Raw genomic sequence first — 17,453 nt, 5'->3', positions numbered from 1 at the left:
ATGGAAAGGCTTACACACAAAAAGAAACAATCTTTGATGGCTACCAGGGAGAGGGGAGTGGGGATGAAAAAACACTAAATAAAAAATAGATAAGTGGTAACTTTGGTAAAGGGTAAGACAGTACACCATACTGGGGATGCCAGCACAACTTGTACAAGGCAAGGTCATGGAAGCTCCATAGAAACAGCCAAACCCCCTGAGGGACGAAATTGCTAGACTGAGGACTGTGGGGACCATGGTCTCAGGGAATATCTAGCTGAATTGGCATAACATAGTTTATAAGGAAAATGTTCTACATTCTACTTTGGGGAGTTGCGTCTGGGGCCTTAAAAGCCTATGAACAGCTATCTAAGATACAACACTGGTCTCACCCCTTTTGGTAGCAAGGGAGAATGAAGAAAACTAAAGATAGAAGGGAAAGATCAGTCCAGAGGACTAATGGACCACGTCTACCACAGCCTCAACCAGACAGAGTCCAGTATCAACTAAATGGTGCCCGGCTACCACCACCGACTGCTCTGACAGGGATCACAGTAGAGGGTCCTGGACAGAGCTGGAGAAAAATGTAGAACAAAATTCTAACTCAAAAAGGAAGAGCAGGCTTGCTGGCCTGACAGAACTGGAGAAACCCCAAGAGTATGGCCCCCAGACACCCTTTTAGCTCAGTAATGAAGTCACTCCTGAGGTTCACCCTTCAGCCAAAGATTAGACAGGCCCCTAAAGTAAAGCAAGACTAAAGGGGCACACTAAGCCCAGGGGCAAGGACAAGAATGCAGGAGGGGACCAGAAAGCTCGTAATAGGGAACCCAAGGTCTAGAAGAGAGAGTGTTGACATGTCGTGGGGTTGGTAACCAATGTCATAAAACAGTATGTGTACTAACTGTTTAATGAGAAGCTGGTTTGTTCTGTAAATCGTCATCTAAAGTACAATAAAAAAAAATTCATCTCTAATGCAGGTCTTTTATCGAACAAGGAATCAATGTATTCCTTTTCCATGTCAGCCTGTTGGTTTGTGAAGACAGTTCTTAAGCCTTTAGTACCTTTTTCTCCTCCTTCAGGATAAACAGCTCTAGTTAGTCCTTCGAGATTTGGAACTTCAAGTATGATCTCGTGTTTAGAGCAGAATGCTAGATAGCAGCTCACTCTTTGGCAGAGACACTTCCCTGCTGTTTGGTCAGTTATTCAGCTTGCTTGTCCTGGCCTCCCTAAACATAAAGTCTTTCAGGCGTAAACTCCTGCCTGAGAGCCCCAAGAGTGCAGAGGTCACCTTCCTTCCGTACATGACGGGTGCTTAGCACAGCATTGCTTGTATTTAGGCACTTAGCAGGGATGATATTCACTGGCGTCCTGGTCCAGAGCAGGACTTTTCTCAATTTTGTAGCTGTGTCTGTGCACTGTGTAGGTGACTATCTGAATTTTAGTAATTCCCTTGAAGGCCTTACCTCTCTGCCAGCCTTTTTTTTAATACTTGTTGATGTTTTCATTATACAGTCAAGCAACGTTCTTCACTTTGTTCTCGCCTGTAACATTTGTTTATGGCAAGTTGCCACGAAATTTGCATTTTTTGAGAATTAGATAGACTGACCTTTGTCACTATTGCATCTGCTGATTGTTCAAGTTTTTTTGTTGTTGTTGTTTTGGTTTTTTGTTTTTTAAAATCCTGATTGAAGAATTTCCCCCTGGATCTTAGGTAGTTATTCAGAGTAATGTTTACAAATCAAGTTGTGAGTGCTATTAAAAGGTAGTATGTGCTAAAACCTTGCAACTGCATGTTTGATTCATTCATTCATTTCTGTAATCCCTAGGCTCTGGGGATATAAAAGGAAAAACGCGTAGTCCTTGTCCTTCAGTAGCTCACCATGTTAGCTTCTGAGACAGCAGGACGCAGGTAGTAGGTTCTTGCCAAGTTATAGCCTTCCTTTACCTTTGTCTTCTAAAACAGAGGCTTTGGAAGACCCTAAAGAATTTTGGATGTTGTATGTTGTTTTGTCTTTTGGCTGTTTATGTTGCTAGAATGTCACAGGTTTGCAGTAAATGTAAGTGACTGGAATATCTGAAATCACCCATTTGACTCTAACTGTGTGATATGTATTTTTGCACACACAGCAGGAGGATTCTTTGTTTGCGTCTATGCCACCTCTTTGCCCAATCGGAAGTCACCCTAAGGTTCAAAGCCCCAAACCTATAACCGGAGGACTCGGAGCTTTCACCAAGGTGTGTATTTTAGGGGATCAGTGCTCAAGTCTGTACAGTTGGAGCTGGTTGACACCGCCCCTATAATGTGTAACTTTTTAGTATGTCTTGGCTTGACCTTTATAACATAGCTCACCATAGCAGAGGTAGTATGACAGAAGTATGCAACTGTCTAGTATGTCTGGGCTCTACGACCAGACCCAGCTTCTGAGACGTGCTTCCATTCATTTAGTCGTGTTGGAGTCTGATGAGATGAGGAATTCAGGGAACACAGTGTGTGTCCCTCTCTGCTGCCCTTTGCCACCAATGTCTGAAAGCAGTGATTAGGTTGCATTGGTAGATTTGTAGAGTCAAGCCTAGATCCTGCTTCTGGCCTCTTTAATAATGTTATTATGGTCTGTATATAAGCAGTATTTCTACCCTTCCGGTGGAGCCATTCTTTACAGACCAGGCTTCGTTAATTCATTATTCCTGCAAACAGAGCAGATTCAGATATTAGCAGCTTTTCTTATGGGTGTTTGTTCAGTATCATTATCATGATTGTTGCCAGGTGATCATCAAACAGGAACCTGGCGAAGCCCCCCACGTGCCCACGTCAGGAGCTGCCAGCCAGTCACCACTCCCCCAGTACGTGACTGTGAAAGGGGGTCACGTGATCGCCGTGTCTCCCCAAAAGCAGGTCATCACTGCTGGAGAAGGGTCTGCCCAGTCACCCAAGATTCAGCCCTCCAAGGTTTGTTTTGGGCAGGGATGGGGAGGTCGACATACCAGTAGATACTGTTTGCCTAAATAATTGACAAGCACAGAAAAGACGATGGGCGGCGGGGGAGCTGACGCCCAGAAAAGCCTGTAGATGGAAGCCCAGTTGGAACGGCCAAGTGTGAAACACTCTGCCCTTGTAGCAGTCGTTGACCAGGGTGGGGTGGATATTACAGAGGGCCCAGGGAGAGTCCGGGAGGCAAGGGGGCTCTGTCATCTCTGGCAGTGAAGGCGCTTGACTTCACGGACACTGACTGAGGCTCACTGTCTTAGTTGTTTGTTTCTGACCATTTACATTCTGATGTCCAGGCAGTAGAATATGTTTTGTGATTCTTGACTCTTGGGAGAGTTTATTTTCTTATAATTTGGGGCAGTGGGGGAATCAGTGTATCGGGAGAACGATAAAATAGCATACACATCCGTGTTTTCCTGCATCCAGAAGAAACCGTATCTCCCAAGCGCTTATGTGGTTCATGCCCTTGTTTACATGTTTTCTGTAGTCCTCAACACAGCCCTGCAAGTATCTGACAATGAGGTGACTGGCCCTGAGAAGCTAAGCAACTTCCTCTAGTACATACAGCTAGTAAGTGACAGGATTTGAACCCAGGTTGGCTGACACCAATGCTCCCCATTCCAGAGCTAACTCAAATTCTTGAGCCATTCTCTCTGTCCTGAGCATGGCTTCACACTATCCAGAATTCACTTGTCTCTGGTTTTTGGTAGGTATCCTCTGATGCTTCTGACGCTACTTAAGAATATTATGTGGGATGTTTTTCAACTTGAGAGTCAGCCTATCTAGGGAGAGTAAGTTGTTTTGAGAATAGTACTCTAAAATAGGAAAAAAAAAAAAAATTTTTTTTTTTGAAGATACTTTGGTAAGTCTGGATAGCTAGATAAGAATTGAGATAAAAAATCAGTGTTAAAGGTGGTTCTAAAGTCTGTAAGAGCCATTAACCGCTTTCCGGAATTTATCTGATCCTAAGAATCATCTGATGATTAAAAAGCAAGGATGCCTAGGCTCCCCCGCCCCAGGCTTGCTGAATCAGAACCTTCTCATGAGGCTCTGGGAATCGGGATTTTTAACAAGCTCCCCTGCTGGTTCATGTGGCTAGGAAGAGGCTTTGGGGCTTCATAGCCAGAGTCACTAAGACTTGCATCTGTCACTGCTTCCTTGCATCTGTCTCCTCTCTCCCTGGCCTGAGGAGTAATAAAACATTTTGTCAAAATTCTCCAGTGAATGAGTTATGATCCGCTGGGCTCCCTGCGCAGAGGCATCCTGTGTAGTTTTCAGAATCCATTTTGCTTCACCTGAAGATAGATGGTGTTACCAGTGGAGGCTTTGAGTCAATCTGGCATTGGTGCTCATGCACAGACACTCTGGGTAACTTGCTGTCCGCTTTTTGCCTCTTTGCATTTTGCCAGTCTGCTCCTCCAGTAATGCTGAAAAACTACTAGCTGTCTTGTCACATTGCTGCCCGTGTAACAGTCATAAATGAGGGGGCTGTGAGAAAGGAAGTGGGTTTTTGCTAGAATGCCCTGAAGAAGGTTCAAGGGTACCCAAAAGGAAGAGCCGTAGAAGAGAGTGAAAGAACTGCAGAGAGGCCGTGGAGCGTGAGAAAAGACATCATCGTTTGTCCCGGGAATTTAGTACATGCTGTGCCTCGAGATAGGCAGCTGTTTGCAAATATAGACTGGCCGGGTTTTTGTTGAAGTGTGTTCCTAGAAACTGCCAGAAAACAGGAGGGTGGAAAATGGTGCTGTTTGACTCTGTACAGCTTTGGCACTGTGGAAACACAGCTTGCCTTTCTCGTGGAAGCAGGGAGAGGCGCTGCCTTTGACACAAAAAAGGAGACCTGAGGAGTAAGTGGATTCACGTGGGGAGGAAGCAGTCTGGCATAGTAAAAAGAGTATGAACTTTGGAGTTGGAGCTTGGTACAGATCTCAGATCTCAGCCCTTCCTTACGTGTGTGACCTGGGCAGGTTACTTAATATCTTTGAACCTTTTTTTTTTTCCCATCTAGTAAAAGGGAATAATAGCTCCTGTTTTTCAGGGTTGTAGGGGAACTAGAGCTCCTTGTTTATAAAGGACCAAGCACAGAGAAGGTGCTCGGTAAATGGAAGCTAATGCTGATGTGGCTGAGGACAGGCTGTGTGTATGCCTCTGTGGGTGACGTAGTGATAGTTACCATGGAGATTCACTGAGCACATAGTGCTAAATGGCTGGGATTTTGGGTGTCTGAATCCTCACCTTCAGGGTAGTAAAGTGAGTTCTGACTCACAAAGGTATGCGTAGGACACGGAGATGGCAGAGGCAGACAGAGATGTCAAATCAAAGCGTGAATCAAAGGAAAGTATTTATAACAAACGCAGAACAAAGGGGGTGTGTGCATTTTAAAGCCAGATGGAAATCAGAAGTACAGAAAGAATGATTGTGGGACAGGAAAGGGTAAGGCTTGGTACGTGAGTTCAGGTTCCAGGCTGACATGTTGCATTCTTTAAATAAAACAAATAAATTTGAGGTTCTTACTTAAAAGCTCGTACCCCTTCCTGTAGTGTCTGTAAAGAGTTCTACAAAGGGTTTTCCCTAATAGGATGCCAGACTTCCTCATTCTTCTCAGTTTTGGGGGGAAAAAAGGCTTTTGGAGCAGGAGGGAGATCTTGTGAGTGGTGTGTACTTAGTGGATTAGCTCTGCTGGTGAAGACTGGAGACCCTGGTGGTATAGTGGTTAAGAGCTATGGCTGCTAACCACAAGGCTGGCAGTTCGAATCCACCAGGCGCTCCTTGGAGGCCGTATAGGGCAGTTCTGCTCTGTCCTATAGGGGCACTATGAGTCGGAATTGATGACCACGGGTTTGGGGTTTTTTTTTTGTGAAGACTGCCCTCCTGAGGCCGCCTTGTGATGCCGTGTTTTACTAGGCTCTTGGAGAGATGAAGTGTGTCATATGCTGGAGATTTTGAAGTAGATGGTTATGAGAAAAGAAGTTGGCACATGAAGGGAAAAGCAAATCAGATGCATGGAATTTGGGGGAAGAAATTTAAATAGGTCCGTGTTTTCTAGATGGGGAAGCTAAAACTCAAAGAGGTTAGATAACTTTTTCAACTGCTCACAGGTAGAACTACACTGGGGGACCAGGTCTGACTGCTCACAGAAGTCTGTGCTCTCCTCTGGGCCATGTTGTACGTTATGAGGGTTGATTGTTGTTAGTTGCCATTGAGTCGATTCTGACTCACACAACCCCGTTTTCTTCACATCAGCCATATTACCCAGGCACATGTCAAATATATTCACATTCTTTGAAAAGAAGTACTGTATCATTTAGCAATTACTTTCATTTTAAAATCCCATTCATCAGTCGTGTAGATTTTATCCTTTTGTTCCACCTAAGTTATTTTTTTCTTTTTTAATTTAGAAAGATTCTAAAACTTCAGGAAAACAGAACATGATATAATCAATACCCATGTACCCTCCACCCTGAATTAACAAATGTCAATCTTTGCCTTAGATCATTTTTTCTCCAAGTAAAACATGACGGATAAAATTAAAGTCCACTTTGTTCTTCCCAGAAGCAACACTCTCATGAATTTGATGTCTGGCTTTCTAGTCCAGTTTTTATTACATAAATAACACATGTTCGTGTGTTTTAAAGATTTACATAAAAGATGTTTATACTTATTTTTCTGCAGTTCTCTTCACTCTAGTATACTTCTGAAGTCCATTTATGCTGAGCTGTATAGCTGTAGTTCATTCATTTTAACAGATGTGAGATGTCCTGTTGTCTGTCTACGCCATGGTTGAGCCGTCCCTGTCTCTGTAGATGGTGAAGGTTGTTTACAGTTTTCTGGGATTGTAGATTATGCTACCTTGGAAATTCTTGTATATGTTTCCTTGAGTGTAAGTCTAAGATTTTCTCTAGGATATATCCCTAAAAGCAGCACTGGTAGAATATGCGTGTGTGAATTTTCAGTTTTAGTAGGTATGCCAGTGACCCTCTAGAGTGCTGTACAAGTTGACCTCCCTACCAGCAGTGAACTAAAGTTCCTATTTCCTCATGACCTCTAGCCAGTTCTCAACATTACCAGACTTTTTTTTTCCCAATCCGATAGATGAAAGGTACTTACTTTGTCTTTTTTGCCTTTAAAAGCACGGATTTTGCATTTCTTATTATAACCTTATAAAAGTCTTTAACTCTTTTTTTTTAGTGAGAAGTTCCTTTTTATGAAATAAAGAGCCGGGGAGTTGTCCAGGCATAGTCCAGTAATTTGAAATTTGCCTCCAGAGTGGAAAGTGTTGAGTGACCAGAGAAGCGGGCAGTGAAGGGGCCTTTTTAAGGGAAATTTACATACTGAGGCAGTGGTCCCCGATGGCAGGAGGACTAAGGCAGATCCCAAACCCAGCGGTAGGGGACGGAGGTTTTATAGTGGTCAAGGACAAAGATGGCTGCATACCAGAGGGTTTCAGACGGCCACCCAGCAAGGTCACGTAATAGGAGCTTGGAAAACAGCAGTGAACTAATGGAAAGCATGAGGGCAGCCATGTTTGGCCTTGCAAAGCTTGTTTTCCCCTTTAGAGTGGGAAACCCTACCCTAATTTACCATTAATTAAATCATATCTTCTAATTTAACATTTCACTGTTTACTTTTGTTATTTCACATGGTATTTTCATATTTGAAAGAGTACACTTTATAATACTTCAGAACCAGATAGTTCTAACCTTCATAATTTGGGTACTGGAGCCTTTATATTTTTCAGTGAAGTATTATTCTCACTTAAACCTTTTCTTCTTTAACCAAATGTCTACCTTCAAGGAGAGGAAAGGTTGCAGAAAGATACAGAAAAATATAACTTTTCTTTAAAAGTCAGTCAGAAGAGGTGTCAGATGGCAAACTATATGACAAATGACGTGAATTGTAAGGAGTTCTAGAGTGAAAAGAAGAAACGATTATTTCGTTTGCGGTAATGTAGAAGGAGTTCCCGAGAAGAGGGTATTTAAAAGTGTGTAGTGAAGGTACACAGAAGTTTATGTATGAGAATGTTTACTGGACAGTTTTCCATAGTGAAGGAAAATTTAAAATGATCTAAATACCCAACAGTAATGAAATGTTTACATAGATTATGGTATACCCATTCTAATATATTTGGTTATCTAAAAATGTTTCTGAAAAATAAGGGCCTTGAAAAATGCTTATAACATGCTAAATAAAAAAATAATGCAAAACTGTATATATAGGTCGATTCCAATTCACTGTATTTTTTAAAAAATTTGAAGCAAATACATTGAAAATGTTGAGAGATTAGTGTTGGGTATGTAGAATTTTTTTCCTTGTATTTCTGTATTTTCCAAATTTTCTGTAAAAGACACTTTATAATGAAAATAAGGTAAAAAAAAAAAAAGTCTGGGTTAAGACAGAAATCTTTATTTATAATTACAGTATCTAAAATGTAAAGAATATCGCTGCCATAGGTGGCGTTCTACGAATTAGACTCTAGGTATTATACCTAGGCTTTTGTTTTGCTCTCTGCCCCAGCAGAGTGACTATTTCTAAAAGCTCTCAGAGGGACTGTGTGAAGAAGCATTGCTGGACTGTCCTCTGTTTTGTACAGGTTGTTGGGGTGCCAGTTGGGACTGCTTTACCTCCAGCAGTGAAACAGGCTGTGGCCATCAGTGGTGGCCAAATCCTTGTAGCCAAGGCCAGCTCTTCTGTCGCCAAAGCAGTGGGTCCAAAGCAAGTTGTGACCCAAGGAGTTGCCAAAGCCATTGTGAGCGGAGGTGGAGGAACCATCGTTGCTCAGCCGGTGCAGGCTTTAGCCAAGGCGCAGGTCACTGCCGCTGGCCCTCCAAAGGGCGGATCCCAGGGCTCAGGTAAGTGGACTGGTCGGGGGCCCTTTTAGCAGCAGCCCCCTCCAGAATCTCCTGTGCTAAGGATTTTCTTTGGTATTTGAGTCTGTCTGGGAAAGCCTGGTAGGTTGGTGTTATAAGGAGTAAATGAGAACATTTATGTCACTTCTTTTCATGTAGCATTTTCTGTAGGGTGCTATAAACAGAGCATTTGCTTTAAGTTTAATTTTTTTATTTTTTAAGCAAGAATTAAAAAAAAAAAAGTATTTCTTAATACTGCTTTCCAGTCTGAGGAATAATTTCTCATTTGTCCTCACCCCCATTTGCGGTTGTAGTTCAGACTCAGCAGCATTTTGACGTACCGAATTAACGCACTCTGTACCAAGCAGCAGTTTGAACACCTTGACTATGTTTTAGTTCCTGATGTGTTGTTACCGTGAGGCAAAAAATAGCTAAGACATTGGATATTTACTTATTTGCGAAGGTCTTGATGAAGCTAAGGAGTTGTTGCAGTAGAGGGTACGTGGGTCTGTTAGCTGGAAGGATAGGAGGTGGTAGGTGTCCAAAATAAAAATTTCAGAAGTGATGCAATTGTTGGTGGGGACAAAGTTCAGGTTGTGACATTGAGAGTGAGTGCTTGAGGCAGATTAGAGATGATGACCTTTGGAGCTTAGAAAACCAAGCAGCTGGAAAACCAGAGAATAAAATGGGTCATTTACAGTGTTGTCACTGAGAATGACAGTCGTTAGCATAGAGAGCAATACTTTGAGTCAGGAGTCAGTCGTTAGCAAATGAGGGGAATGACTGGGAGTCGGGGGGTGATAGCAACAGGAGCGGGATAGGCTGTGAAGCCAAGCTTGAGCCTCAGAGGAGCCTCCGGTGTTTCCATGAGTGAGGGCACAAAAGAGGCCCCTCTCCCAGTCCTGTCCTTCAGAAAATAAGGTGTGTGCTTCTAAGATCAAAAATAGCCGCTACTAAGGTGTCCCTGGGGAAGTAGGGTCTTCAGAGGCCTGCGGGTTTCCTCGTGACAAGAAGAGATAATGCTCCGAAAGGTTGAGGTTGTCAAGGAGTAAAATGATCCCAGCAACAATTCCACCATGAAGAGTTTGAGGAGGAGAGGGAGCGGGGAGGTCAGTTCAGATCAGGAAATGTGAGCAGTGCAGACATGGGAGTCTAGGTGAAGGTGGTGGCCAGATGGGTCTATGCTCCCAGTGGCTGAGACTAAGTGATACAGGGGAGGATGGGGTCAGCCCTGGTAGTCATGGAGAGGGTGGTCTGTGCTCACAGTGTGGGGAACTAAGTGATGTGGATTAGGATGGGGTCAGCCCTGGCAGTCATGGAGAGGGTGATCAGTGCTCACAGTGTGGCGACTAAGTGATATAAGTTAGGATGGGGTCAGCCCTGGTAGTCATGGAGAGGGTGGTCTGTGCTTGCAGTGTGGAGACTAAGTGATTCAGGGGAGGATGAGGTCAGTCCTGGTAGTCATGGAGAGGGTGGTCTCAGCTCACAGTGGTGGAGACCAAGTGATGTAAGATAGGATGGGATCAGCTCTGGTAGTAATGGAGACAGTGGCACTCAAGTTTTCCTGTGACCCTAGAGGACAGAGTAGAACTGCTTTGTAGGGTTTCCAAGGCTGTAAATCTTTAGAGATGCAGACCGCCATATCTTTCTCCCACAGAGCAGCTGGGGGATTCGAACCACCAGCCTTTTGGTTAGCAGCTGAGCACTTAACCACTGTGCCACCAGGCCTCCTTTAGTGCTATAGTCTCTGATATTTCGGGGCAGCTTCCAGAGTTCCTGCTCGCCAAGACTTTACCATGAGGACAGTGACTGTCCAGCAGAGGCTGCAGGAGGTGGTGACAGTCCTTTCCTGTGGCTGATTGGTGCAGGTCAGCAGGCTTCATTTCAGGGAGATTTTAGTGTAAAGTGACTGCAGAAAAGTTGATATTTCAGTCCCTTTTAGACTCACGTTCAGAAGCTTTGCAGTCATGTGCGTACACAAGTTAATTCTAAGGGAGTAACTGAGAGCTTTCTGACTTGGGTAAAATTTAGAAAAGCTTAGTTATAGTTCAATCATAGCCTGCTGCTGACTAGCATATCTTAGTTCTTAGAAAGTGAGGGGGCCAGAAGACTGATTTATTACTAGAAATTGACTAAAGAGGCGTTACACAAACAGGACAGAAATGTATATTCATCCATAGATAGGTGGTGGTTTCTTTGATTGCCTGAACTGCATTGCTGTGGGGACTAATAAGCAATTATTAACCATTACAATGGGACAGAGGTGTAAACTGGGATTGTTCTGGGGAAACCAGGACAGACAGATGTGAATTAGGTTGTGGCAGACCATTTATTTTAGCCTGTATGTTATTTTATTAATTAGCCAGATATTTCAGAATGTCAGCCTTTGAGGCCTTGTGCATGTAGGGAACCTAAACTAGTTGACTGTTCATAGTGTTTTCATTAAGTATTGTATTACTCTGTGTTTTCATTTTAGAGATGGCAGTGTCCTGCGTTTCAGTTTATTTTACTGTTTTTCCTCCTCTTCCCCCTCCCCCCTTTACCATTTTAGTGATGGCAACGTTGCAGCTACCAGCCACTAATTTGGCTAACTTGGCAAATTTGCCTCCTGGCACCAAACTGTACCTGACCACCAACAGCAAGAACCCTTCAGGAAAAGGAAAATTGCTGCTGATCCCACAAGGAGCCATCCTGCGAGCTACCAACAGCGCTAGTTAGTCCGCCGTTACATCCTTTGGTTCTAGGGTCTCTGGGTGTGTTCATCTCTCCCCTGAGGGCTAGTTCTAGGCCTGCATCAGGAAGCATCCCATGGCTCTGGTCAGGGGTGTAATGACAGCATTTGCCAACAGTGGGTTTAAAATATACACGGGGCTTAACTAGAAGCGGATTTAAATGATCAGTCTTAGAGGTGGCATGTCATTTTGGGTTCCCCAATTCAGAGTTTGGGGTCAGGGACCAGTCACAGCGGGGAGGGGGCTGTTGAGTCTGTGCTGGGAGGAAGCTGCGTGCACTGTGAACAGGGAGTTGGGTGGGATGGTCTCCAAAAACTGTCTGGTGACGCCTGGAAAGGTCCATCTGCTTCCGGTAGCTGAAAATCTGTCTTCATTTTAACAGGCATGGGAATGAGAATGGTGTCAGGGGGTCTTGTGTGTGGCATTATTTACATCTACATTGTTTGCTGGGGTTGGAGTTGGAAAGAGAACTACAAGCTCAGCCTTTGGTGTGTAACTCTTATAAAGCCCTGTGGAAACGAAGTTTATTCAGACCTGCATAAACTTCTGCTTTGGCATATATAGAAGGATTTGGGTATGTTGAGAGAGTAAAAGGAATTATTGCCCCAAATCAGAATCCGAATTGGTCCAGCAGTCCGGAACATTAGAAATTAACTTCCCCTTCCCAAAAGCTGTGTACAAGCTAGTCATCATTTTATTGACTCATGAGTGATTTCCAGTCTCTTAACCTTGATATTTCTTCCTCGTTGATATTTCTTCCTCGTTATTTAAGCAGTGGTATATCAAGAAGTTAGAAATCTAAGAAAAAAGCAATTTAAATGTTCCCACATTCATCCAGAGAGTTACTTAGTTTTTGTAAGATTCTCAGGGTCTAGATGAACCATTGGGAAGGAGTCTGCTCCAGTAATAATCACTGGAATTAGGGGTAGGGAAGGCAGTTGACCTCTAATATTTACTGAATGGATGTTTTTATTCCGGGTGGTTTATATACATTACCCCACAGGAAGGGAAGTAAAGAGGGTCCAGAGCCATTAGAGTTGAGTTTGAAAACTGGAGAAGGATAGGGACCTGGAGTCATCGTAATGTGGAGGAAAACAGAAAATAAAGAGGACTGTAAAATCACACTAAATTCCAATTGTTTTCTTGAAATTGAAACAAATGCCAGAAAAGTTAGGAAGCACCTATCTGAGCAAATTCAAATCACTGCCTGGTGTCAGGTGGCTCCACTGGTGTCTCACAGCTGAGGCCACACTTGTGAAAGGTAAGTTCTTCATTGCTCAGAGCTGAGACAGCTGCCATCCAGTGGAAGTAAACAGGTTTCAGTCTTCAAATCCCAGAAGTTCTCCTCACTCTTGTCTAAGGATACACGTGTTACAGGAAAGGAAGAGGAAACCAGGAGAGGAGGAGGAGTGTGCCATAGAGGGGACACCCCTCTGGGCTCACCTGTTCTTGGTTAAGCCTTTGCTCCATACTTTTTACCATGACGTTACTCTCATCATTTGCATTTTCAGACCTCCAGTCTGGCTCAGCTGCTGCTGGTGCAGGAGGAGGGGGCGTCGGCACAGGAGGTGGAGGAGGGGGAGGTGGAGGAACCCAAAGCACCACTGGCCCTGGAGGGATATCCCAGCACCTGACTTACACGTCCTACATCCTCAAGCAAACTCCCCAGGTCTGGTCATTTGTGACTGGTGTCTTTTAAATCATTTCATTCTTTAATGTTGTCTTGAAGTCCTGATTCAGAGCTGTGGCTGCCAACCAAAAGGTCAGCAGTTGGAATCTACCAGGTACTCCTTGGAATCCCTATGGGGCAGTTCTGCTCTGTCCTGTAGGGTCGCTGTGGGTCGGGATCGCCTCGATGGCAGTGGGTTTATTTTGGTTTTGGTTTTAATTACAAGGCAGCTAATGATGTCTTTACAGCTCTGGGGCCAGGGGTCAGTACTAACATTTTTGATGTATTATAAATGTTATTTTGAACTTTTTATGTTTTGAGAGTTCACATTTAGAACATGAAGTTTCCAAATAATACTATCGGCAGTTACTGAGTGCTTGCTGTGTTTTGGTCATCTCGTTTAATTTAACCCTCTGAACAACCATGGCAGGTCTGTCATCTATTCATTTTATAGAAGAGGAAATAGATATTCAGAGAGATTTAATATGTATCCAGGATATCCTCGCTGAACTCGTGGTGGAATGTGGATTTAAACCCAGATCTTTGTGACTCAGGGTCAGAACAAACCACTGGGAAGGAATAGCTTTTCACTGTGCTGATGGCCTCCCGGAAACCCTGGTGGCGTAGTGGTTAAGTGCTACGGCTGCTAACTAAAGGGTCGGCAGTTCGAATCTGCCAGGTGCTCCTTGGAAACTCTATGAGGCAGTTCTGCTCTGTCCTATAGGGTCACTATGAGTCAGAATCGATTCGACGGCACTAGGTTTGGTTTTAGTTTTGGAATGGCCTCCCAAATCCCTGAGGTAATAGGCAGTATTAATGTGCAGTTGAAAATGTGCTCCTGGAAGGGAGGAGCCAGAGTGATAGTGTCAAGTTATGGTATTTAAAGTTAGGTTAGATTTACGGTGAGTAGTAGACGCTAACTTCTTTCCCCTTGTCACCAAACTTTCTAAGGAAGATCATGAAATTTTGGTTCCAGAAGTTCTTACTGAGAAATAGTCATCCCCGTGAAGGATTTGATCCAGCTGTGAGGACTTGAACTAGATTGCAGAGCTTGAGTTTCCATCAGCCTGCTCTGTAACTGCTGTGCAGACTTTGAGACATGTCACTTGAGCTATTTATTCTTTTCCATTGTTTTAACCGAGTTGCAGAATTGAAAGAGAGCCTTGGAGCTTGTAACATGGGACCTTGTGATTTAAAGGAGGAGAGCAGGGCATTTGTAGTTAACAAATCCTTGATGAGTTTATTTTTTTTTTCTAACGTAGGGCACATTTTTAGTTGGCCAGCCATCCCCACAGACACCTGGAAAACAGCTGGGTGCTGGGTCAGTGGTCCAAGGATCACTGGGAGTAAGCACACCTGCACAAGGACAGCAAACCTTGAAAGTCATCTCTGGGCAGAAAACCACCTTGTTTACGCAGGTAAGTACACGCACCCTGCACACATGGATTGTGGCGTCTGTTTATTTACATATTTACTGCTTATCTCTTCCTCCACAGAAATTAAAGTGACATAAGAAAATCAACAATAAGACATCATAGAAAAACAAGAAAATCTCGAGGTTTGGGAAATTATAGGTAGAATGAGAAGATCCTAGGGCTATTTAGATATGCAAACAGTAAGATTCTGTACAGTTAATAAAGTGTGTAAATTTGGCAGCCAGAGCAAAGTGAGAAGCACGATCAGCCATAAAGTTCACACCCTGAGAGGACCAACCAAAAAAAAACCCAAAGCCACTGCCGTCGCGTGGATCCCAACTCATAGCCCATAGGACAGAGTGTAAAAGGGGAGGTGTTAAAATACCTCCCCTTTTCCAACTACGTATCTGTGTAGGTTGGATTTTCTTCGTATAATTCAGGACAGCGTAGCACAATAGGAAGAAGGAAGTGGGGGAGCCATGGTCCAGGGAGCGTAGGCGACTAACCAGAATTGATGACGGTTAGTGTGTTGGCCAGGTAGCCACTCCTGTTTGCTGTGGGATTGTTTCCTGCTCTGAGCTTCAACCGTCTATGGGTGAAGCGCACGTTTGGTGCTTTTTCACGTTTCTGCCAGGGTCTCCCAGTGTGTCTTGCACAGGGCTTCTGTCTTTTGTTAAGACTTTCCTCTGCAGCCTCTTTTTTTTTTTTTAAGTTGCTTGTCCACCGTGGCTTTCTCTACTAGGTTTTGAGCACAGCCAGATAAAATACATTTACTTCTTTGCATCTTCGCTGTTATTTCACTGTAATAACCTAGTACTTAGTACGTCATTCTCAACCTGGAACAGAGAATTCTCTCTTACTTGTCTAAAGTGAGATCCACAATGAAGATAAAAGGTCATAAATCTTTATACGTTGAACTATATGGCAGCAAAAGACATAAGGTATATTAGGAATATAAAGATAATTTGATGAAACCGCAGTCATAGGGGAAGATTTTAACGTGTCCCTCAGAATGTGGCTGATCAAGTGGACAAGCCCTGGTGTAAAGGATGTGAACTAGAATAGTGTGATTGACAGGCTTAGTAATTTATCTTTCAACCACGAAGTACACATTTTATTTTCGTGCCTGTGAAACATTAACAAGCTGGTTACATACTTGGCCACAAAGAAAATCGTAGCATGTTCCAGAGGTGGCCTTCAGTGGGCCACGTTCTCTGACGCTAACCCAGTAAATGCCCAAAACAATAACCTGAAAATGCTTTGAAATTAAAACATTCTTCCAAAACCCTAGATCAAGAAAAAATCAAAATGATTTATGGATTATTTATATTTTAATACAAATGACAGTACTTCGTATTAAAACCTATGGAAGCTACCCAGAGCCACAGTCAAGAAAATTTAAAGCTTTTAAATGCTTTTCCCATTCAACCTCACATCCCTTTTATTGAAGTATAATTTACATAAAATAATACACAGGTTATAAATATATTGCTCAGTGAGTTTTTTTTTCAATAATTTTTATTGTGCTTTAAGTGAAAGTTTACCAATCAAGTCAGTCTCTCACACCAGAACCTATATACACCTTGCTACACACTCCTGATTACTCTCCCCCTAATGAGACAGCCCGCTCTCTCCCTCCACTCTCTTTCCGTGTCCATTTCTCCAGCTTCTAACCCCCTCCACCCTCTCATCTACCCTCCAGGCAGGAGATGCCAACACAGTCTCAAGTGTCCACCTGATCCAAGAAGCTCACTCCTCACCACCATCCCTCTCCAACCCATTGTCCAGTCCAATCCATGTCTGAAGAGTTGGCTTCGGGAATGGTTCCTGTCCTGGGCCAACAGAAGGTCTGGGGGCCATGACCACCGGGGTCCTTCTAGTCTCAGTCAGACCATTAAGTCTGATCTTTTTATGAGAATTTGGGGTCTGCATCCCACTGCTCTCCTGCTCCCTCAGGGGCTCTCTGTTGTGTTCCCTGTGAGGTAGTCATTGGTAATAGCCGGGCACCATCTAGTTCTTCTGGTCTCAGGATGACGTAGTCTCTGGTTCATGTGGCTCAGTGAGTTTTGACGAATGTAACCACCAGCGCAAAACATTCTCACTTCCCTTGCAAGTTTTTCCCGCCACCATTTCTCTGTTTCTGTACTCATAGGTTAGTTTCAGTCTGTTCTTGATCTTCTTATCAGTGGAGTCGTATACTATATACTGTTTTAGTCTAGCTTCTGTTATTCAACATAACGTCTTTGAGATTTATCCGTGTGTCTATCAGTCGTTTGTTGTTTTCATTCTTGCATAGTATTTTGTTGCATGACTCTATTCTCCTGTTGATGGACATGTGGATTATTTCCAGTTTTTGACTGTTAGGAATAAAACTGCTGTGAATACTCATATGGATCTTTTTTGTGCGGTAGAATAGCTGGGTCATGTATGTTTAACTTCGTAAGACTCTAGCAGATGGTTTTCCAAAGTCGTCGTATCATTTGACTCTCCTGTAAGTAATGAGGGAAGAAAGTTCAGTTGCCGCACGTCCTCAGCAACACTGAGGATCGTCATTCTGCTTAATCTGAGCCATTCTCGTGAGTGAGGCGATAGCTTATTATGCCATCATTCCTGGGTTCTAACCGTGGCTCCTCCAGTTCCTAGCTTAATTTCCTCGTCTGTAAAATGGGACTAATAATACCAACCCTATAAGTTATTGAAAAGATGGAATGACATGAGATATAAAGAAATGCTTTCTGCTACTCCTGGCACATAGTAAGCCCTCAAAGACTGGCAAATGGCACCCACTTATGGAGGGCATTCACCTTGAGCGCTGAACAGTCATTT

At 43.5% G+C, this 17,453-nt stretch overlaps 1 protein-coding gene across 2 annotated transcripts in view; it reads left to right on the top strand.

The window, feature by feature from the left end:
- Positions 1–17,453, top strand: part of YEATS2 (YEATS domain containing 2) — an 84,468-nt gene that overhangs the window by 43,717 nt on the left and 23,298 nt on the right. For both annotated transcript variants that reach the window (XM_049881493.1, XM_049881501.1), the window contains exons 14-19: positions 2,107–2,214; positions 2,744–2,926; positions 8,556–8,814; positions 11,363–11,524; positions 13,055–13,212; positions 14,475–14,630. In XM_049881493.1, coding sequence (XP_049737450.1) covers positions 2,107–2,214; positions 2,744–2,926; positions 8,556–8,814; positions 11,363–11,524; positions 13,055–13,212; positions 14,475–14,630 — 1,026 coding nt within the window. The remainder of the gene's footprint in view (positions 1–2,106; positions 2,215–2,743; positions 2,927–8,555; positions 8,815–11,362; positions 11,525–13,054; positions 13,213–14,474; positions 14,631–17,453) is intronic.

This window comes from Elephas maximus, chromosome 1, assembly GCF_024166365.1.
Source record: "Elephas maximus indicus isolate mEleMax1 chromosome 1, mEleMax1 primary haplotype, whole genome shotgun sequence".
In the NCBI taxonomy this organism is placed as follows: domain Eukaryota; kingdom Metazoa; phylum Chordata; class Mammalia; order Proboscidea; family Elephantidae; genus Elephas; species Elephas maximus.
Note: the sequence above shows the minus strand (reverse complement) of the source record. Positions and strands in the feature narration are given on the sequence as shown.